A 23,749-nucleotide genomic window follows, 5' to 3' on the forward strand; every position below is an offset into this window, starting at 1 on the left:
GAAGTTAAGACTCCGACACTGCATACAGCTTTTAACAAACACACATACAAATAAAACGAGAGACAGCAATCGTCTGGCCATGGCAATGACTTTAACTTCCGCTTCCGCTTGTTACAAAACGCTGGGGGCAAATAAGTTAATAAAAGAGAAACCAACTTTTTTGTGCTTTGTTTAAACAAGATTTCAGGCCGTTTAGGTATATTTTTTTTGTGTTGAAACGAACACAGACAGTTCACTTAGGCAGAGTTTTGCTCTAAGCTAATTTGGGTAATTTAAGGAAGTTTCCAAGTGCGCTTTGGAACTGCGTCTCATTTAATGGCAGCTCAGCAGAATGGGATTATAAGTGCGTGAAATCGAGTGTCAACAAGGATAAGAACCCACTAGTATTTGCAACTGGAAAAGGGCAGGGCTTGGCTTGGCTTCAACTGCATTCGCCGATTTCCCCTGACTGACCAAAATTGAATTCAAGCAAATCGGCTATTAAATTGACTTGAATGTCTGCCAGAAATGATAATTCAGTTGACAGCAGCCACAAACAGCAATTCAAACAACAACAAAAACGTTCGACAAAATGTGACCAAAAACATTTTACCACATAGCTGCAAGTGGCGCGAAAAATCCAAAAAAGTCAAATGGACTGCGACTGCGATGGAAACTTGAAAGTGGAGTGTGGTTAAAGTGGAGTGGACTATAGCGTAGAGTGGAGGTGAGTGTGGTTTAAGTATATCCGCTTGACTTTGCTGTGTTTTGTTTTGCCATAAAAGTCAATTGCTTGCCATTTTTGCGGATTGGTCGCAACCGAAAATACTCGTTGCCATCAAGGCATAAAAATTAAAGTAAAATGGGGTGGGCAGAGTGGTCCTTAAAAATGGGTAACTGAACTCAAATGTGTTCGGAAAATGTAGTCGTGGGTCGCCCGATGCGGGTATAAAGGCCTTTTCCGTCAAATAGCTAAACAAAAATCATGCCAATCCCAACCACGTTTGTCGGCACACTTACGATTCCCTTGAGGGCCTTAGCAATGCGTTTTTTTACCCCCGTTTTTATTTTAACAAAAACCAATTGCCACTAACTGGGCTGAGTGTGCTGCTGTTCTGCTGCTGTGGTGCTGGCTCTGTTGATGGCACCGCGGGCGACCATAACAATTAGACTGAAATTAAGGAAATTAACGCGTTGTGCAAATTGTCAGCAGCTTGCGTGTTGTGTGTTTGTCAGGCAGGGGGCACGAAGTCATGATGTTTTAGTGGGTGGGTGGGAGGCAGAGTCACACACATGGCAGCTTATGTTGGCCATCATTGCGGCTAACCGCGGCAGCAACTGTGCCCAAGTGTGGGTTCATTTAAATAGCTATTAAGCAGCGACCACATATGCTTAAGCCGAATAATATAATAAAGCTACGTATTGAGGCCAGCTTAGTGTGTTGAAGCTGAATAATATGGTTTAAAAATGGATCGAGCCTATCAGATAATTCGTGTTGGTCTTTCATATTAGCATTGTTCAGATTGTTCAGAAAACCTTGGGTCTATAAGGGAATATTGTATTTGTGCAAAATCCAAATGTATGTAACAGGAAGAAGAAAGCATCTCCGACCCCATAAAGTATATATATTCTTGATCAGCATCAATAGCCTAGTCGATCTAGCCATGTCCGTCTGTCTGTCCGTCCGTCGGCCCGTCCGTCCGTTTGTATGAACGCAAGGATCTCAGAACATATAAGAGCTATAGACTTGAAATTTAAGATGAAGGTGCTCCTAGTGCCTGCGCAGATCGAGTTTGTTTCCGATAATCGATAACTTACTCCGTTTCCAAGCAATCGATACAAATCGATATCGATATCCTGTTTTTTCAGCAATTTTGGTCAATAATAAGAGCTAGAGTCCACAAACTTGACTTATAGCTTCTAAAATAGAATATATATATATGCATTTGATGTTGGAAGAAGTGGGTTCAGGGTATCCCCTAGTTGGGAGCTTCCGACTAGGACCTATTACTTGTTTGCTCTTAAAGTGATGGAGCTCAAACTCCTTTTCAACGTGAGATGCCGCATTAGACGTTAAGATAGTACGGGTAGATAAAATATATCCACGGGCGGGAAATAAAAATTGATGCCTTCAATATGAAGCAAAAAACTAAGACCGCGTAAGGCCGGAAAATATCACCTAGTTTGTGCATAAGCTTCACTTGTTTGTGTATTTTTAGACAGTAAATAGGCAGCACTGTTAAATAAATGTCGTGCGATTTAGAGGAAAACTTTGCCAAAGTCCAATACTAAACTTTTGAATAAACCAGACAAACAAAGTTAAAAGCAAATGCTCTAAAACCGTTGCGTACAGTTCAATAAGTTTTTGAGACAATTATTTATTGAAAAAAGATACAATTCGCCCATCAATCGCTCCCCCGAACACTTCTATTCACTTTGCGGCTGCATTGGAACTTTTGTTTAACACGTTTACTTCAAAAAGTATGCGAACAGTTCACTGAATTTTCCGTGTTTTCGAGTTGTCTACCGTTTTTGCTAAGCTGCAGCTTCAGTCTACTCAGACGTTCGTTTAAGCTATTATTGTTGTTATTATTGTGTACCGTTGTGCACTGTACATACTGTCAAAATGTACATACATATATTTCTTTGTTCGCTTCATTGCACAATCGACTTTATAGTTTGGCACGCCGAACTGACTTCTTGAATAAGCCGAGAAAAGGAAAAAAAAAGGAAAACTCCTGTTAAAAGCTAAGATTTTGACTTATGTTTCTGCCTTAGATTGTTGCTGCCATCAAAAAAACAAATAACACAAAAGAAAAAAATTTTGCAAGCTAGACTTGGCACTAAAATCAATTAGAGCAATCCATGGACTTTGGGGCATGTGTCATCAGTTGCTCTTAGTGGTAGTTCGCCCAGTCGAAACGACAATATTTACATGGTAAAAGTCAACTTTAAAAGTTCATATTGTGGTGGTAGAAATGGCAGAATTGTTGTTTCTGCACACACTCCCACTCTCTGTCTATCTCCATCGCTCTCTGCTGATATAACCTTTCATTTTTCCGGTTTGTATGCAGATTTGTTTGCTCTATCGATTGTGCGATAGCAAGGACTGTTTGAGTGACCTCTGCACTCTTTGCTTGTCTTGTCCTGCCGTTTGTTTGTCCGCCTCTGTGCACCTATCAAAGCAAACAACTTCCGTGCGATGTCACGACTAAGCCGTGGCCAGTTAGGCCAGTCGGCCGGGCGGCTGAGTAAGTGCATTCGTAGTACATTCATGTTTGTTTATTTTTCGAATTTTTTCTCATGTACCTATCACTCTTAAGGGCTTTAAAGGGAAACAGCAAAACAATAAACAGGCGTAGGTAAAGCGGCTTAAATACAGACTACTTTACCTTCCCGGCAAATATTGAGAATAAAGCTCAAGTCCTAAAACCTTAAAATTTAGCTGTTAGTTTGCAGTTATTTAGCATAATGCTATGAATATAGTAGATTGATGGCTATAGGGCTTGCAAGTATGCACTTTAGTCACACATAGTTGTAAGAACTGACTGACTGTGCGCTCATTAAATAGAACTCAATTTAATTAATTAAATCGGCAAATTTAAGACGCACTTAATCTAAATAAGTATCTGATTGCTAGGAATTACGTAGAAGTTTGTATAGCTTGCTAAGCTAAGCAGCACTCAACAGTTGCGGGTGGATAGGGTGGCTTGGGTGGTTCCGTGTCGATGATAAACAATGGGTTTCCGCTGTCTGCCTGGATAATATGAGAGTCGAACTTAAATGAACAATCGATGTTATCTGCCGTAGCTGCCGTAGCTCCACGAATCACTTGGCCAGCGTGCACGTTTTTATGGAAGGTACTTAAACGGGGGAGCTCTGGAACTTTAGCGCCGAGCTAATGCGTTTTATCAATTGAGTTCCATCAAATGAAACACTTTGTAGCGAGAAGTGAAAGCGAAATGAAGCCAAATAAATTGGATTCCTCGAACGGAATGGGCGCCCAAAAGTTAGTTAGTGGCGCTCCGGCAAATAACCCCTCGCCGCATAAATTAGTTGCACGCTTCAATACGAGAACACAATCTCATTGCCCTAAAAGTATTTATTGCCTCAGTTTCGAAAAAAAAGTTGAAGGAGGCTGCCAGATTAAAGGTGTATTCCCCGCAGGCTTGACTAGCCTGCTTTATGTGCTGCTCTAACCGGGCTTTCATTATGTCCCAACCAGATGCAGTTTTTAATTTCTCCTTTGATGCTTCAGCCTTGGCATTTCTGTACCCTGTGGCCTTAATTATGGGTATGAAGGGAGTGCTGAACTATGCAAAAAATAAAATATAAATCAATCGAAAACATTTTTATCTTAGTAAGCACTGGCATTTTTTAACTTTCCTTGACTTTTTAAATTAAGGATAATTTAATGTACAAGCATTCAAGAAACTTTCTCTAAGGTAATTAGCTAGTCGGGCAATCTTGACTAGTACTTTCATTAATTATGCTTTTTCTAGCTCTTTGTGCAAAACCGCATAGAGCTAACTGACAGGTAACCCGTCAGTCGGCTTTTTACTTTGGCATCTGAAAGGTGAAAAAATATGCTCGGGAGTTGGTTTTTTCAATAAATTAAGTAAGCATTTATTTATAGCACACTGAACATTTAACTGGAATCGTATGGAATATTATATTTGAGAATCATATGTATTTTCTTCATATGGTATATTCATATCTGTCGCGATTATACACATATATTTTGGAAAGTATGTTAAAACCTGAACAGCACACAACATTAACATTTCAATAAACATTTATCGATTTACTATATTAAATACGCATTGTGTAACTATTTGGTTATGGGGTTTTCTGTAATTATTTAACTTTTGCATATTATATGGAATTTCAAAGGTACAACTCTCAATTTTATTTCCGGCGATAATCTTTCTACCTGGCAACTATCGCAATTTGGCCTTCTCAGAGGCTCACGCATATGTATATATGTAGACATAATTTATAACAAATAGACACGAATTTTATCTAGTATGAAATACTCTACTGCTCTGTCTTTTGACTAACTACTTAAAATCGATTTATGTGGATTACGCTTAAGCCAAAGAGTAATTAGTAGTTGAAACTATTCTATGCACATTTACAATTTATAGTTATTTTGCTTGTTCAAATGGAAAAAACTGAATTTGTTTTGGTTTAACCAAACAAGTTTCATCGTATTTTATCTGCGAGCTTTTAACTAGAAGCTTACATTTGTTCAGCACTGTTTTTAACTTGGCCTAATGCCTACTTCTATAGGGTGTCTCTTTAGACCCTCGCATCGCTGTATTCGATGCGCACCGTGCGCCGCGGTCGCTGCCCTGGCATTGAGTGGGGATTCTTCTCGTTGGTCGCCAGGCTGCGCAGCGCCAGCAGCTCCCGCGGCTACAATTGCGTGCGCTTGGCCCCGCCATTGCTGGCTGAGGTTGGGACATCGCCGGGAGCCTCGACATAGGAGTAGGAGGGCGTTTCCATGACTAGTGGATGGCAAATCTCGTAGACGGGCACCTTCAGGCTCGTCTTACGCAACCCGCCCAAGCTGCTCTGCGAGCTTGAGCTGGGCCCAAATGAACGTCATCTGGACTCGTTGCCCAGTTCCGAGTGGGAATGATGTAGCTCGCTTTCATCGCCAAAGCTGTGTGCCGCCGCACTGGGCGTAATGCTGGGCGTGCGCCCCTGAATGCGTACAGCAGACATGTCGGAGCCACGGCGGGAGCTCTTCAAGGAAACACTCTGGCGGGAGCAGAAGCATCGGCATATGATGCGCTTGAATGCAAAGCGGAAGTCCTTAGAGAAGAGCGCATATATCATAGGATTCACCGCCGAGTTGCAGTAGCCCAGCCAGAAGAGCACCGAAAAGAGTAGCGGATCAACGCAGTCCTGACAGAAGGGTCTGATTATATAAATCGTGAAGAACGGAAACCAGCAGAAGATGAACATGCCCACAATAATGGCCAAGGTCTTTGCCGCCTTCGTCTCCATGCGAAAACGCTTCACCTGCGCCTTGATATTCCGTCTGCCCATCTTTTTGTTGGCGGCTCGCGGATGACCCACAACGCCGCCAGCCTCGCTGCTGTTGCTCTGGCGTCGCGCCAGCTCAGGCAGCGCCTTGCTGACCTGTAAATAGCACGTGCTACCGCCATGATGCTGCTGCCTATACAGTTGTGATTCTGTGGACTCGCGTCCATGGGCGCCATTGTAGTGTACGGAGAAGAGAGCATTGCTGGAGGTGCGCCGAGATTCATGAGTCGGCTCCGGCTGTGTCAGCTCGTTGATATTCTCGCTAGATGGATATGACACAGATATCTTGATCTTGTCGTGTTGATGATGCAGTCTTCGCGTCGCATATTTGCTCAGACGCTCCGGCGAGGGCGTACCTAGTGTGGTTGTGGTGCTCTGTGTGCTGCCATTGCTGTGCATCGAGTCCTGCTGGTTGGAACCACGTCCGCGATGTATGCGCAGCGTCAGACGCTGCTCCTCAAAACGTGAGCCAATGCCCTTGGAGCCTGCCAAATGGGAGAAATTGAATTAACATTAGTTCGGTGCTGCACACAATACACATAATGTTTCCTGTCTTATTGAATATTGCTCATACACCCCCTGCACACCACGCACGCATTTCAATGCGTTGCCATTGCCATTGCCTAAACTGTTTGGCGTAACCGTGTCATGTCTTGGCGCTCTGCCAGGCTGCACTTTACTAAATTAAACGCGTAATTATGCAAATGTCTTAGCATAAACGCGACAAGCACTCAATGCTGGCCCCTGTCTCGCCGCCTTCTTTGGCAACAAAACTGTCCTGCTGTACGTCTTAAGCTGCCTTCAAAGCGAACTTTATTTCATTAACACACATACATTTGCATAATTTCACACACACACACACACACACACACACACACATACATACAGACACTTGTACAACATTCATGTTGCGTGGGCCTAGCTGTTGCCCGTTTTGCATTTATTACTCATACGCACGTTTAACAGCTGTATAAATTTTCATTACATGCCGCGTGAATGTAATGAATAATCGGCACAATAATGCCATGTCATGCTGATTGTTACGCTGTTCAATTATTTATGGTTGCTTGATACGCCTCAAGCCGCTGCTCCGTCCTACTGTTACACGTTTGCACTGGGCTTGACCTATCCGGACATTTTAATGGATATTGGATACAAGCACCTCGACTGTTTGATGTTCAAATACCTCAATACAATCGCAATGCGAATTAATTGCATAGCCTACATTACTGTAGCTGCGGTGAGGTCTGGAAACGTACAGCAACACGGACACTAATGAAAATTCCCAGAAAGCTACCTCAATATTGCAAAGTTGATGTTGTGTCGTTGTAGAAGTAGACTGTTTAGGACATTCAATTAAACATACTTAGTACATTCAGACTTATAAGTTGTATCTCTGATAAGAGCTTAAGGCACAGTTCAGCTTTAAGCAATCTTCATAGCTGAACTCCCTTTAGTTATTAATCCTTAAAGTCTTAAAATCTGAGCATCGGACTAACAGGCCTGTTCAAGTAAAATGAATATTCTCTAATATTGTCTCGACCATATCTTTAGGTTAGGCTTCTCAGAATCAATTCGTCTGTTGTCGCTTACATATGTTGTGAATACTTTTCTTATGCCGCTTGAACTGAATCCAATTATTTTGGCTTAAACAGAAGGTGTTTGTGGATGTTTATGTTTATGTTGACCAGTGTTAGGTTTGTTGTTACCTTTGTGTGTTTGTTTTAGTGTGCCTGCGGAGCTGCTGTGTCTTCCAATTGCTCTTATTATAAATTACCTTTAATTTTGTCGGCGCTCGTTTTTTGCTCTTTGTATGCTTTCATTTTTATTGAAAATGCTGTTGACCTAACCAAATTATTGGCCGATAAACACATACACACATATATGCATTAAATACTAAGTAGCATGTAACTCATGTAACTGAACTGATTCACTTTGCCAACGGCAAAATTGAACAAATGGGGCCTGCTTAATATAGTTAACTCTACGTACTTAACTGAAAGTGTGTTGGTTATCGTTATGTCACATTAATTAAGCTTAAGACTACAGGTATAAGTGTAAGTATATGTATGCCTTATGCCTAGTTAAATACGTGAAAATTATTGCCATAAAGTTACAACGTTGTTCAATGCGAATACTGTCAATGTCAATTGGGCTGGCGGCGTTTACAAAAGTACAAAAGCGAAATGCATTGCCTTATGTCAAGTATTTGTAAGTAGTTGTTGTTGCTGCTACTGCTTTGGTCTGCTTATAGCTCACGACCCTTGCAGAAGCCACCGCGCCGTATACGCCTGGTGCTGCCCGTGGTATCCACATCGCCATCCCTAGTGCTGGCTTCCTGCGGCAGCGAGGCAGTGCGCTGCAGCGGACTCGTCTCGTAGTTACCGATTAGTCAGCTAAAATCGACACCGTCGCCATCATCAGAGCAGCCCGAAATGGTTTTGTGGAATGTGGCTGGTGCCATTAGCGCCCGTGCAGCAATCATCTGGAAATTCTCAGAGGCTCGGAAGCCGCTGCGAGTGCAGACGCATCGACAGACGATGCGCTTGAAGGCAATGCGAAACTCGTGCGAGAAGAGCGCATAGATCACCGGATTGATGGCCGAGTTACAGTAGCCCAGCCAGAACAATACCGAGAATACGGTCGGCTGTATACAGTCCTCGCAAAAGGCGCGTATCAGATACATCGTAAAGAAGGGCAACCAGCAAACTATGAAGCCGCCTACAATAATGGCCAACGTCTTGGCTGCCTTTGTCTCCATGCGAAAGCGCTTCACTTGAAACTTTACACTGCGTTTGCCGGAGCGCTTCTTGGCCGACGTCGAGCCGGTCGAAATGCCACTCTCCAGATCAGCTGCTGCTCTACTGGCTGTGTCCAAATTGAACGTGGTTTCGCCAATATCGAAGAGGCTGCTCTTGAATGAGGTGCGTCGTCCGTTGGAAAGATTGCTGGCGCCGCCTTTGGTGCTGCTGCTGATCACTGCATAGTGGGGCGCGGGTGGCTGTTGCTGCGTGGTACCTAAACGTGGTGATTCCAACACATTCTCCGAGGAGGGAAAAGACACCTTGATGGCCACCTTCTCGTGCCGCTGACGATTCACGCGCATCGAAGTGGCTCGCTTGGACGTGCCCAGCTGGGAAGCCGGCACTGACTGCTGATCCTCACTTGCCATGCCCGGGGGAGCTCCAGGTGCTCCATTGCTGTTCACACTCAGCGTCGAGGACATGGAGTGCACCGAGAGTGGCGTACGTTGTGGTGTGCCGCAAGGTCGTCCGCGATGGATGCGCAAAATTAGCTGGGAATCATCCACGCGATTGTTGCCACCCGATTCTCGCGGGCTGCCTGCAATAAGTTAGTGTGGGAATTTGGCAGGATGTCGAAATGGAACTCAATACAAATTTCACATGGAATGCAATCACATGAGGTTGTTTTGGTTGTTTGTGTCGTGAAGACATGAAAACACTTAGGTTGTATCATACATGAGCTTGTGTGTGCGTGATTACTGTTTGCTTCAGTATGGATCAGTATTGATTTTTGATTATTTGTGTTTTCATTGGTTAGAGACAAACAAAATTGTAAGGCTAGCACACATTAGCGTAAAACGGTTATCTAACTACGTACTTTAACATATAGATAATTGTAGCAAAATTTTAGAATTTATCATTAATCATAAAATTATACACACTACTGCAATATATTATAATATATAGTTTATGAATGTATAAAGATTTGTCATTTCCGAATACCAATTTTCATATCATTTTATAGATACTTAGAGCCTACTTTTTGGAGCATGCTATAAAAATTTAGGATTTTCTATATTTTTGAACAGATCAAAAAAATATGCTGCAATAAAGTGTGTTGGAATTAATAGGTAGCAGAATAGACAACATATGTACAAACTTATCTAATTTGATTTGATTGGGTATTGGAAAATATATAAAAAAGGGCAATGTGTTTGTCAATTTGCCGTGATTTTTTATATATTTGTATTTACCGGCACGTGTTGTGACCTAAGGGTATATGCGCTGGGTCTAATAAATTTGGGTTTTTTCATGGTCATCTGGTTACTTATTACGTTCATACATAATACATAACAAAACAGAATTAATTAACGCGGAAATTGTCATTAATTTACGTAAGAGAAATGAGTATATAATTATGCATAATAATGTCAGTCGGACTTACTATCACCATAATTTGATTATTTAATAGAGTCGGTGGAAAATAATCACAATAATGTTGACAACGACATTTCATAGCTTTTGTAAATGCACACAAGAAATCAAGATATAAGAATTCGGATTTAATATAATTTATTTTTTTTACACAAATCCGAGCACTCAATATGGTAAGAAAGCTGCCATGAGCATTAATATTGGCAAAGGCATATGAAATAAATAATTGAGAGTAGTAAAATATGGGAAAAATTTCATTTGCTTGAAAGTAAACAAGAAAACATACGACATATGCAAAAATGTAAATACTGAGGAGAAGCTTTTCATAAAAGAGCCGAACAAAAGAGAAGAAAATCCGTTTTAAAGCTTTTAATAAATTTGAAAGAATTCGAAAAAGGAAAACGTTGAAACGGTAAATATTCCCATTAATGTGAATATGAAAACTATTTTATATTTATTCCTTGATGCGGAAGGCTTGCGTACGGCCGCAGGCATTGAGTGGGATATATGTACATATTTAAGTATAAGCGTGGGCTGCTCCGCAAACAAACAAATAACAAAAAAAAATGTATTTTTCTGCCTAAATTATTGAAAATGGAAATGGAAATGCCACGCAATATGCAAATTGGTCGCTGACAACATCCACCCACAAAAGGAATGACAAAAACAAAATGAGAGAAAACAATAAAAAAATAATAGATTTACATATGTATATAAAAATACAATTTCATCGCACATTTAAGCGCAATCGATTTTGTAGCTGCTTCAAATAATTATAAAATTAATTACTCATCAATTGCTGTTATTTGCAATCTACTTTAAATGTATTGTTGTAAACACATTTAAATGTTTAATTAGTCAGATTGATGTGGGTTTTGTGACATTGTTTTTTTTTTTTATTTTTATTTTTTTTTTGCAAATTGACCTTTGAATCGGCACTCTAGAGAATCTAAGCCAAGTGAATCAGATGCCAGTGAAAGTCGAGGTGAAATCTGAGACAGGCTGGCGTGAAAGTTGCCACGCCTGCTGCTGACACGGGGCCAGGGCCAGGGCCCATTGAAATTGAAATTTTGAAAGCCCTCAGTTTGTGTGCAACTGGCGCAACAACAATAACAGGCTCAAATGCCACGCCTGACACTCTCCTATTGCTGCTGCTACTACTGCGTACATTTTAATAGGCAACGCCATGAACCTCAGCTAGTTTTTGAACTTGAAACTTGATTACCTTCAAAAGCCACTAAAGGGCGAGTGGGCCATATAGGAGAGCTACCCAAACAACAGCAACAACAGCGTTACATACGCCCCCGCATTGTGTCACGAAATGTTTTTAGACTATTGCGTTTCGTGTTGTGTGTTAAAACTAAGACCGACGCGGCAAGTGAAAGAAATGAAGACACGCACGGCAAGTGGCCCGGACAAAAACTATAACAACCTCAGCGCCATTGTGTCTGCATGAGTGCATGAGTGTGTACGAGTGTGTGTGTGTGTGTGTGTGTGTGTGTTTGTGCTTGTGTGTGCCTATGTGTGTTCCAAGGCTGTCGCCTGATGTTCTGCAAGCGGCTGTTTCTGAAAATCTGGGCTGTGTCTTCAAAATAGCGCCAACTAAGGACACACGCCAGCTGCCAAACAAGCCAGCACAACAACAACAGAGCCTTCAACAGCACGATGTCATCATATGCCAGAAGAAAAGTATTTAGGTCATAATTAGCTACATTTAAGAGCCACGCCTTTAATGCTAATGACATTTCGAATCACGTCAATCACCTAAATTTCACGTTGGTGGTGAAAGTTGGGCGTAATTCTGTCGATGCAGCAAGCTTCGTTGTTACAGAGTATCATCCCAATACATAACACTTTTTTATAACAAAATTGTAGGTTGTGTGTATATTGTGTGTGTGTATATTCTTGATTAATTGTGCATACGCTAGTGCTGAATGTCCATATCAAGTGTGTGCTTCAGGTGTACTGTAAGTTTGATATATACTTGCTTAGGAGCGCCAGGGTAAACAAGTGGATTCTATTATGGACGCGAAATATACACAAACTTTTGCTTGTTTTCCCTGTAATATCTATTAATTTTAATAGCTGTTGGGCTTAGCTGAACCCAGCGAAATTATAGCAAGTTTTATTATAATAGAAAAAAAATTCAAATTGTATGTTACTCTCCGGACATTAAACTGTCATTAGGCTTTGGGCAAATTGTAAGAACTTTTGACTGGGCTTTTATTTTGGGATTCGCACCAGAGTAGCTGCTCTGGGTGCACAATTAGCAGAAGCATTGCAAGCACGAATAGCGGCATATTGATTTTTATTATATAACCATTAAGTCAGCCAGTTGGCCCTGTTGTTTGGCTCGGATTAAAGCCAATGCGTGCGCTTGGCTTGGCAACACTTTTCCAGGTAGACCCCAAGTCGACCCCAAGTCGACGAGATTAAAAACCCAACTAGAATTGTGCCCAATGAGCTGATCAGCTGGAAGAAAGTGCGCTACAGGATTGGCAAAATGCTGCTCAACTAATGAGCAACATTTGAGAATACACATACACACAAGTGTATACGAGTTGTTGGACGAGTATTTTATAGCAATTTCAAGGAATACCTACTTCAAATAAAAGTACCAGAAAAAGGCAAAACAACAAATATATAAATTCACACAGCAGCAAGCAAAATGCTGGAGCCCAAACTCATTTCTCATTTCATGCGGAATTTTATACTCTTCCTTCCCTAATGGCTGAAGTTTTTTCATTTCATTTCATTTATGCTGCTTTTTGCCTAAGCCGATTTGTTTGATGTGTTCTCTCATGTTCGTTGATGAGAAACAATGCCAATTATTGCAGGGATCGTAAGCGGGATACTGAGACAAAAAAGAAGACTTCATATATATGAAAGTGTCTTAATTCTAGGATTGAACTGAATTTAAAAGTATTAAATGTGTATTAATTTTCTTTCGTGTATGTGACGGAAAATTTAACTTAATTTAAAGGGAAAGCTCTACATAAAGGGGGGCTTTCAAATATTCTGTGGAGTATTATTGACAATTTTCGGTTTTGGGGTTATTTTAACATTGCATGTATTGTATTTTTAGAGCAATACTTAAATGGGTACACTAATTAAGATAAGTACTAACCTATAAGCTACAAATATGCACATTATCAGTTTATAATATTTATTTGTTAGGATTTTAGTTACAAGGATTTAGTATACAAATTGATAATATTTAATTTTTTTTTTTTTTTTTTGGCTGTAGTCTTAATTAAATTATAAACTTGCCGTTTCCATTTGCACTTGAATTTTCACTTAGAGCTCTAGTTATCAATGTTTGTTTATTTATTTATGTTATTTATAATGTTGTTTGTTTATTCATAATGTATTGAGTGCAGAACACAAAAACAAAATGCCGACAAAAAATATGTGTGGTTATTTATAAATGTAAATTTGGATATTTGACATTTTTATAGAACAATGTCTGGTAATTTATGCAAATGCTGATTGCAATTGTTGTTTTACTGCAATGACGAAGTTAGACACGGGACATATACGCACAAACAGAGAGATGAATTTCTATGTACTTGACTTCCAATATGCTAAGATAACTTATATAAATAGTCCTGCTTCGAATACCGATTTCGAATCGATTCAACATTTTTGATGCCAAGGAAATTATAAATGTCATTTTTATATTGACTGCACTGCATTGATTCGAAATTGGAATTAGAAAAAGGTCTAGTAACTTATAACTCATGGATGTGTTTAGCCTGGTTATTATTGACAATGGCTCTGATGTATTGTCTGTAAAATGTGTATGTGTGTATATGTGTGTTATATTTGACGGACTCTTTTATGTTCATTTTGTTGTGATGTTTTTTTTATTAAATCAAAAAAACGGGGGCAAAGACGTCACACAACAATTCTACACGTTTAGAAGTTTGAAAATTAATTAAGAGTCGATATGAAAATTGAGGATTAAATTGTAAGTATTTATATGTACGAACTACAACCGCTACGTGGGTTACAAAATTTACTGTTTAAGAGTATCAAATTGAATTGAGTGAGAATTATTAGAAAATATTAAAGGGACAAAACTTTTAGCTACGCACAAGTTGCCATAAATTTTGTGAATAAGAATTTTTAAAAATGTGTCCAAATGTTATCTACCGATCTTGATATTCACACTACTATATATAGGATATATTTATTACTCACCCTTTGTGGTCTTGAAGCCCTGATTAATGGCACGCGTGGTGCGCACGGCGGCTCGATAGATGCGCCAGTAGAAGAAGAGCATTACAAACATGGGTATATAGAAGGAGCCCAGTGCCGAGTAGAGCACATAGCCCCGATCATTCGTTAGCTCACACTTCCAGGGGCAACTTGTTGCCGGCTGTGGCATGTTCACCACTGGAGCATTCAACAGATCATAATCCATTTCTGTGCTAGGCGAAATTGTGCTTTTTGCTATTGTGGTTGTCCTTGCTGTTGTTGTTGTTGTTGTTGTCGTCGTCGTCATGGCTGCAATATGTATCTCAGCGGAGCCATCGATTGGCGCAAAGTTGGGATCGTATGGATTGTAAGCATTGCCATTTTCAATAATCGGCGAGGCAGCAGCCTCCTCCTGCTTTTGCTTAATTCTACCTACATCTAGTTGCTCATCCTGTGTACTTGACATTGTGGTGGCATAGTAAAGCGTATAGTTTCCCCGTGTGTAGGTCGGTTGTACCATGGCCTGAAATGCACACGAATGTTTATATATAGAGATGGTTTTTGACGGGTTTTTTTATTAAAAGCTTTATCATCCGACTAACCCATTGAAGTGCTAGTATGTATGATATTTGACGGGTTATATTAAAAGCTTTGTCATCCAGCTAACCCATTGAAATTCTAGACTCGCACACAAACATTTCTGACTCACACATTGCTCACAATAAGCCAATAAAAATGCAACTTAAAGCGGTTTATTTTGCAAAAGATATGCCGGGACGTGTTGTGCATAAATATTATGCTAAGGTGTAGCATACATTTGGGCGCCAGGAAGAGGATATACATATGTACTAAATGTATATACAACATGTGAAAAACTAGTCGGCTTGGGGATACCCTACTTAGAAGGTACATTTCTGTCATTATGCTTTTAAGGCTTGCGGAATAGTTTTAAATTGAATCAAATATCTATGCATAGCTGACCTCGATTGTTTAAATATACATATTTATATCCGAACTGTTTTGAAACCGAACTGTTTTATAATGTATATCACACCCATTTTAAACATATGGAATATATAGGGTGTACGGTAAGTGGAAAGCGTATTAATAAAATGTGCCCCAAACAGTTTAAGGCTTCTTACGAATGCCAAGGGCGACATTTGAGCGGAATACATATATAAATAAATATATATTATATGCTCTGTCATCTGCAGAATTGGCAGGGGTAAATATACACCTGAGTGGAAATTGAATGGAGCCAACTGAAAAGTCGATGAGAGAGTAAGGGATGAGACGCATTCACTGGCTGAGCGGCCCGAAACATAGCACACGGCAGCAAGATAATAATAATCAATGCCACCTGCCGCTGTCTCGTAAATCGAGCTTCAATTATGCTCATTAAGTGAGTCCAAGGCAACTGGGAGACTGTAATGCAATGGCAAACAGAAACGGGAATGCATTCAAAAGATGCTTTCATGTGATACTGTACGTTCATGAGAATGCGGCCGATGGCAACTGTTGCGAGTTGAATGGAGCATTTCGATGGGCAGCTGCCATTAAGATTAAGCGTACAAACAGACCAAGATTGCCTCCAGCTATGAGAGATTTATGGTCTATAGATGTGCTGCCCGAATGACAAACATATTTGTAGGTAGTTCCCACTTGTCAGCTGAATCTCCCCATTAACTACAAAGTTGAAACAATATGGCCAGTAAATTCGACCCAACTTGGCCTAAGGCTCGTTGGACAATAACAACAAGCACTCACACACACACACACACACACACACACACACCCACACATGCTGTGGACAATAAAGTGTTTCAGGAAGTCGTAATTCGTTGGCCCAGTTAGTTGCCATATCGCTGCTGATCTGATTACCCGAGTACAAGGCGCACACACTTGAATTATGCCATGCTGTCTGTTGGCTGGCTCTGCCTGTGTTGCCTTTGCTTCATGTGTGGCACATCATTATCATTGCCATTACATAAGACTCTTTATGCATGTGTGCCAAAAACGACAACACAAAAACGAGCCAAAAATGCTAGCAAAAAGGACAAGAAAGGCTACACTTGATATGAATACCTGCAGCTATGAAAATTGGGAAGAGAGTTGTATAGCTAAGCAGCTGAAGCGAGAGGCGGAAGGAAATACATGAATGCGTCCATGGATTTATGAGATAAGTATAATGTTGTAGCTGACTTATGAACCTATCGATTGTGGGATGCAGAAAAAAAATCAAGCTATAAAGTATAGAGAGGGTATTGTTCTAGTTACAGGGTATTTACCAGCATACACATTTGACTCAAGCAATTTGACTGCTTTTACGGGCATGTTGACACAAATGAGCCACATGGCAGGCTTAGCAGGCCTTCAACGTTTGCCACATTTTCATGCTGCTGGGCAGCGGTTTTGGCCAAAACTTTAACTTGTAATGGTGTCAATGACAGGTCCTATTGAGAACATGGCTGTCCAAAGGGTCGCCCAAGCGTCTAACTGCGGTTTCTTTTGTAGTTGCCTGCGAGACGGTTGCATGCCAAAAACAGTTTTTCTGCCTTCAATTTAGTTCAGTGAAGCACTTTGCACTTTAATTTATTGTAATTGTGGCTGGGTTCATGTGTGTGTGTGTGTGTGTATGTCTGGGTGTGTAGTCAGTTTTGGGCTGCTTACCTCTTGATCTTTCCAGCCAACTAAAGGCGGAAAGCATATAACAAATGAGAGTACCCAAATGCCGGCGATTAAGGACTTGGCCTTCTTCGTTGACATTATGCTTGGATAGGTGACGGGGCGCGTGACTGCCACGTAACGATCCAAAGATATGGCACATAGATTCAGTATCGATGCCGTGCACATCCAGACATCCACCGCTAGCCAAATGCGACACCAGACGTCGCCAAATATCCAAACCTACAATTATAAATTGTTTTCTTTATGTATTTTTCTTCTTAGTAAATATCTCGTTGCAATTACCTTGAACACCTCCCAGGTGGCCGAGAATGGTAGCACCGCCAGGCCCACTAGTAAATCGGCAACGGCCAAGTTAACGATGAAAAAATTGGTAACACTACGTAATTTGTTTGAACAGAAGACGGCGGCAATTACAAGACAATTGCCGCCAATGACCAGTACGTTGATAAACTCGAGTATGGCCAGAGAGATCAGGTTCGCCGGTTCCGTCCATTTCACAGATTTAATGAGATCCTCACACTCTGTCTCATTCATGGCGGTACTTTTGTGATGGGTGTATATTTGTGTTCACCACCTGCAAGCCAATTTAATAAGAAACAGCGAGCATTACTAAAAGCCCATTCAATGCATAATTAGCTCTGTGCTTTAGGCCACACAGGCGGTGCGTGGTCGGCATGCTTAATTAATTAATTTATGAAAATACGTAGATACCAGATGAAAAACTCAAGTGCTGGAAACAAGGCCAACAGAATAATGGCCAAAACAAATAGGTGTTTGTTATGTGGGTCGGAGAGTTTTGTAATATACCTTTTGAAAACTTAAATTAATGCCCAGCGGGGAAATGCCGCTCGGACGCTGACTGGCAAAACCTGGTTAACATGGCTAACGGAAAGACTTACCAGCTATGAAATTGCTTGGCCATAAGCCACAAGCTAGAGCAAAATGCCACTCAACTGGGATTTACAAATAATTACAGGTTAAGTGCTTGCGGAAACGGAAGCGATGATATTTCAGTACTGCAACAATGGCACAGTCAGTGGTGCGCACAGAGAGGGTGTTGTGCAGGGGGAATGGGAAGGGGTCGGCGAGTTTAGCACTTGCCATTCAGTTGGCGTGCACATTGCAATTTAATTGTGGCCATTAATTGTCATCGTTTTAGCCATGTTTATCAAATGTACGTAGCATTCGTCATACTGAATTTATGAATGAACTCGAATGCAAACTCGGATTGCCATAGCGAGTGCTATCGGCTCATCAAACATGCTATAAATACAGCGCAAATTCGAAATACACACACTCAATATTTGCGCTCAATTTGGCCACTAATCAATATTTGTGGCAAGCAGCCGTTGAAATTATTTTCGACTTTAATGCTTGAGCAGCAAAAAGGCAAGAAAAAACATCACTTCATATTGGGCTTGGTTGACTTAATTACTAGGCTTCAAATATTCAAAGCACGCAATAAATCGATTAAATATTATTTAACTTAAGTACTCGCATCAGAGCTGCTTCAATTTTTAATAGACTCGCATTTTGATGCGACAGAGCACAGCTGTTACACCTTCATGGCTTGCCAAATGTTTTGTTTACATACAAAGATTCACCAGGAATCAAAGTAGTTAACAATTGCTGTTGTTATTGTAGACCTTGAAGGGTCGCCAATTGTGCACTTGTATTTGTAATTACTTTCTTACTGCTGTTCAATATTGAATGTCAGAAAGTCATTTCCCACAGCAATCGATTGGGTTTGAGTCATTGTCAAGGAAAAAGCTGACGTTGGTCGAAATTAGCTATTCACAATATGGCCTATGAATTGGCATCAAGTTTTAATTATAGAAAAGCTGTCTTTGTTTTTTTTTTTTGTGTAGTGCCAACTAAAATTCTTGCCTCGTTAAATTGATTAATGCCTAATAAAGTTTTGATTATCTAACAAGAATAAAAAATGCTTTCATGTTCTTGATAAGCATCAATAGCCAAGACAGTTTCATTGAACGCCCAATTTCAGGGTCTTTAAAAGCAAGACATATCGTAGAAAAAATAATAAGTATGCTATACAACATTTAGGTGCTTCCTCTGCACCAATCCAAACTTTTTTTTCAAAAATTCTAACTCCCAATTCAGGCGATTGTATGAATGTAGGTTTAGTGTTTTAGCCGAAGGCTAAAAAAGACTTTAATAATAATAATAATATTCGCAAATTCACCTAAAATTAGGGTATGTTCAAAGCGATTATCCCTAGTCAGAGCGTTCCAAATTGCCTTAAGTCTTGTTATCGTTAAATTTTGTGCATAAATACTTCACTCAAAACTGATATTGTGTTTATTGGCCAAAATGGTAACACAAAACTTTACCCCGTAAGCAGCATTTTCACTTTTACCCATAATTTATAAGTATGCTTTAAGACATTAGGAGTGAAGCAGCGCAAAAAATGATATTCAGTTATAAAGAATATATTAAATTAATAAAATATAAAAGTTCCGTGCCTGAGGTAGCCGAAATTGATCACTACTTGTTAGTCGGGTATTATCGCAGAACAAAGTGTATTAAAGAACGGGGCTGTTGTGGGGTCACAATAAAAGCAATCAGTGGCTCTCAGTGCGGTTGGAAGGCAGCAGAAATTACACACATGACAAACAATATATGTAGTAAACAAGCCAGAAGAGGAAGCCTTTGTGGCCAAGGCTGCCAAAAATGTTGCGGGGCGCCGGGCTTGGGGGGAAGGTAAGGCATGCGCCATAGCGAATTTTGTGAAGCGTTGAAAATTAAAAGCACATACACGAGTTTTCCCTCCTAGTGCAATATTTGTCATTTCATTCTCGTACAAAATTCGCGTGGTAAAAGTGGCTTTATGGCAGCTAATAATGAAAAATGGACAAATTGAGTTACAAGTTGAAATTTGCTAACATTAAATTCTTGTGCATGATAAATAATTGACATTTAAAATGAACAGCGCCTATAAATCCAAAAAAAAGAAGCATTACCCCCCGGCCCACACCACGTATACGCAATTTTTCCTTTTTCGTAACGCATTCGCCCAGTTGACGAAGGATTTACATCCGACGGCATGACGCGTACGGGCTTGGCAGGGCAACGGTAAATTTCAGGGCCCAATGTGCTCAATTTAATTACAGTGGCATAAAAAAGTTGTCTGGATTTCGAAATGGCCATTTAATTGAGAGCCGAAGCGTAAAATTTCAATGAAAGGAAATCTATGTAAATGAAAATATATTCAACTGTAAATAATCTTAATTCAGCACATAGAAAGGCTATTTAATTGAATAAAATCGACACAAATTATGGAGTTTAAATTATCAAAGCATGATAGATTGCGGTCATCAAAACAAATTATATATTACGAGAATAAATCCAACTGCAAGCACTGATGGCCCAATGCGTACAGATTTTGCATTAAATTACTTTATTGAAACTTAATGTTGTAAATTGTATACTATTCAATTAGTCTACTTGGCAGCATATTGTTGTGCACAAGTTTAATTTATATTCTAATTTATTTTATATCTAAAGCATCCGCCTCTTACTTGCTGCACGCCGAAGGGAAATGCGTTGCCAAGCGCCAAAGGAGTTGTAGCAAGCTGTTAAGTTGAAAAATCCTGACGGAACTATGATATCTCTTTGTGCAAAGACCTAAACGCATATCAGATTTAACCATGCCTCGGGTTGGAGCTTTGTGCTTGTTTCTTAATCTTTTGGGTCCTAGGAGAATGGTAGGTGGATGAGCTATACACTGCAATGGACCAATTATGTTCTAAGTGAGTCGAGGGTAAACTGCCGTCGGCTACCTAACTAAGAAGCAAGAATTCTGTAGAAACACAGAATGTACTGTAAACGAAAGTTTCTCGCTTTAATTGGTGACCTGCTGGAAAATTATAGTTTTCAGAGCAAACAAATGCAAGTACTTAGACTTAAGACTAAGCGTAAATTAAAATGAATTTACAATTCCCAGCACGGAAGTAGCTATCTGATGTAAGACTTAGCCTTAAATTTAACAAAACACGTGTTTTTCGACCTCAAAGTTATATAATAGCTTAGAAGGCAATTAGTAACTGTAAGTAATACGGTTAGTAGACATGTTTAACTCTTTTAAACATATAGATGATTGCGTAAGCAGGTTAGAATCCAATTTTCATTTATCCATGCACATTTATCAAATGTATTGCGTAGCCAGCCCACGATTTAGCCAAAAGATTCACCGCTAATTAGTGCAACTTGCAACGCGTCAAAAAACAAGTAGAATTAGATGCAAAGTTTGCAACAATTTTATATAAAAGTGCACCATTAAATGCCACATAGCATCACAAAATGCCACAAAATACACAGAGATAGAGCCAAAAGTTTGCGGTCACCGCATTTCAATGTTCAAAACCCACAGGAACTTTTAATTTAAAGCTGATAATTGCTCGCGTATTGCGCACATAAACAAAATAAAACCGACGAAATAACTACTCGTAAAATATAAATTTTGCTTGACTTCAAGTTGAGCTTTAGCATTACACAGAGCATTTTTTGTGGCTTTCGTGGATGGGAAAATTGCAGTGAAAAGTCCTTGAGCCCTTACAGTTTTGTGGCACCAAAGTGGTTTTTACCAAAAGCCAAAACTACACTTGAATTTAATCCGCAATGTATTTAGTCGGCAATTCAGGTCTTTTGCCAATGGAATGCATTATTATTATAATAATCCAACTGTAACCGTTGGCAAATTAAAGCCTATGTGTCAAATTAAAACAAAGGCTAAGAATTGCTTAATGTCATTAAGAGTAGCTTAAAGACTTAGCTAAATAGTTCAGCCATTAACAGAGTCTTGAAATCCTGGGCAACTAGTGTGCCGTTCATCTCTGCTGTTTAATGCTCTTTTTACGAGCAGTCGTGCAACGTGTAGTGGCACGTTTCGGTGGCGTATACGTAACTTTTACGAGTCGCACTTAGCTCATAAAAACGACGCACTCGCTGCCACTGTCACAAGTGACATGTAGATTTATTCTTAGAATTTATTGCCACACATTCGCCTAACAGTAACTGCAATTCGCATTCCGCACAACACGCGGCCTTAGAGCTGTGTAAACTTGACAGTTACAATATAATCAATGTCTATGGCACATATCATCATGTCAATGTTGATTGCAACACGCAGAGCAAGAGTCGACGACAACTGCAACTGAGTCGCTGCAGCTGCCACACGTGCCACATTCCAGTTACATGTGCTTTTCCTATTTGCTGTTGACATGTGTGAATTGCCTAATACAAGCTGGCTGTGTCCCTGTGGTACCGAAGGCCTCTAACTGTGCAGAGTACAGAATGTGCGTGCTTTTATTAACAGCGGAAAAGGGCACCGGAAATATAAACAGGAAATGTTACCAACAATATTTTCAACACGCCAACATTGACTAATTGCACACACACGCTTAAATTTTTTCAGATGAATGAGTGGTATAAATATTTTTAATTGTGAATCAAAATGTTATGCATGGCTAAAAGAAATAAGTTAAAGTGTTCAAGTCTAGAGTGTGCGACTAGGAAACAGCCTGTGCCCAACATAACTTTAAGTTTGTGCTTTAGAAATTTGCATGTCCTATAAGGTGTCTTTGTCTTCTAATCCTTAAAACATTTATTCAAAATTTATATATATTCTTGTGTAATTTTTGAGTTATGTAGTTCGTTTATGAATACGGACAAGCAGTCGAAGAAAGCTAGACCGATTCAGCTCATCACCAGGCTCACATTTGGTCAGAGACACACATCTTCATGACCTTCTTTAAACATCTTTAATGAGTAAAGGGTGATTAAGTAATGCACAGAGCTTATCTCAAGTGAGTTGTAATTCGGGAAATCAATGCAACATAATTAAAATCATTAATATTTTCGAATCACGCGCACTTACCAGTAGCAGCAGGTTGTTGGGTATTTGTAACCATGAATTACATTTAGTTCGTTGCTGTTGCCTTATTATGGCCATGTTGTTGTTTTGGCTGATGTTAGCAAACACTGGCCAATGCGAATGCCCCGATAGCTCCGTCTGCTTGCCGTGGCCCGTTGGCGTCCACGCGTCGTCTCCATTCAGAACATAGAACTGTTTAGCCTTTGTGCCTTGGTGTCCTATGCAAACAGGGTCTTTGAGTTGCCACTACTGTCTGTTGTTTGTGTTTACATGCAACAATATGTGGCACGAATCACTTTGAGCTACACTTTCATTGGCATCCTTGGCACTCACTAAGCCAGCGGCACATTCATCAGCAAAATGTTTGCACGACTGTTTACACGACTGCCTAAAAGCTTGGGCTTGAACGTGTCGGTATAAGCTGTTTTATTTTTCTTCTTTTTTTTTTTCTCTGTTGTCAGATTGTCAGTTTTTCAGAAATATGCTGCAAACGAAGAAGGAGAGAGAGAGAGAAGTGAATGAGGTGAGCGAAGAGCTTTATACGTTGCACCTGTCGTATACGCAATGTGACTTAATGCCACCTTGGCGCTATAAAGTAATAAAGAGCACAGTTACTACAGATGCTACACTTAAAACCAATAGCAATAATACTTGAAATTTTTCACAATTACTCGCCAGCGAGCAGAGTAAAACCGTAATCAAATTTTAATTGCCGCAAATAGTTCAGTTTTCAATAACTTGTTTGCCAACAATTCTC

The 23,749-nt window shown here is 40.0% G+C and overlaps 1 protein-coding gene and 1 long non-coding RNA gene across 3 annotated transcripts in view; one reads left to right on the top strand and one right to left on the bottom strand.

The window, feature by feature from the left end:
• The first annotated feature begins 4,350 nt into the window (after positions 1 to 4,350).
• On the top strand, positions 4,351 to 4,750 carry LOC116651872 (uncharacterized). The gene is made up of 3 exons (XR_011416101.1): positions 4,351 to 4,424; positions 4,482 to 4,555; positions 4,616 to 4,750. It is a non-coding gene; the product is annotated as an uncharacterized lncRNA (long non-coding RNA).
• Oamb (Octopamine receptor in mushroom bodies) overlaps positions 4,577 to 23,749 on the bottom strand; it is a 28,368-nt gene continuing 9,195 nt past the window's right edge. The window contains exons 3-7 of one of the 2 annotated variants that reach the window (XM_032439116.2): positions 22,996 to 23,476; positions 17,382 to 17,673; positions 17,082 to 17,318; positions 14,415 to 14,934; positions 4,577 to 6,518 (exon numbers count right to left, since the gene is read on the bottom strand). In XM_032439116.2, the coding sequence (XP_032295007.1) occupies positions 5,587 to 6,518; positions 14,415 to 14,934; positions 17,082 to 17,318; positions 17,382 to 17,633 (1,941 nt within the window). In that variant the 5' untranslated portion in view covers positions 17,634 to 17,673; positions 22,996 to 23,476 and the 3' untranslated portion in view covers positions 4,577 to 5,586. Of the gene's footprint in view, positions 9,376 to 14,414; positions 14,935 to 17,081; positions 17,319 to 17,381; positions 17,674 to 22,995; positions 23,477 to 23,749 lie in introns of both variants that reach the window. The other variant, XM_032439114.2, reaches the window with a different exon arrangement.

The sequence above is a fragment of the Drosophila virilis genome, chromosome 2 (assembly GCF_030788295.1).
Source record: "Drosophila virilis strain 15010-1051.87 chromosome 2, Dvir_AGI_RSII-ME, whole genome shotgun sequence".
Lineage (NCBI taxonomy): Eukaryota > Metazoa > Arthropoda > Insecta > Diptera > Drosophilidae > Drosophila > Drosophila virilis.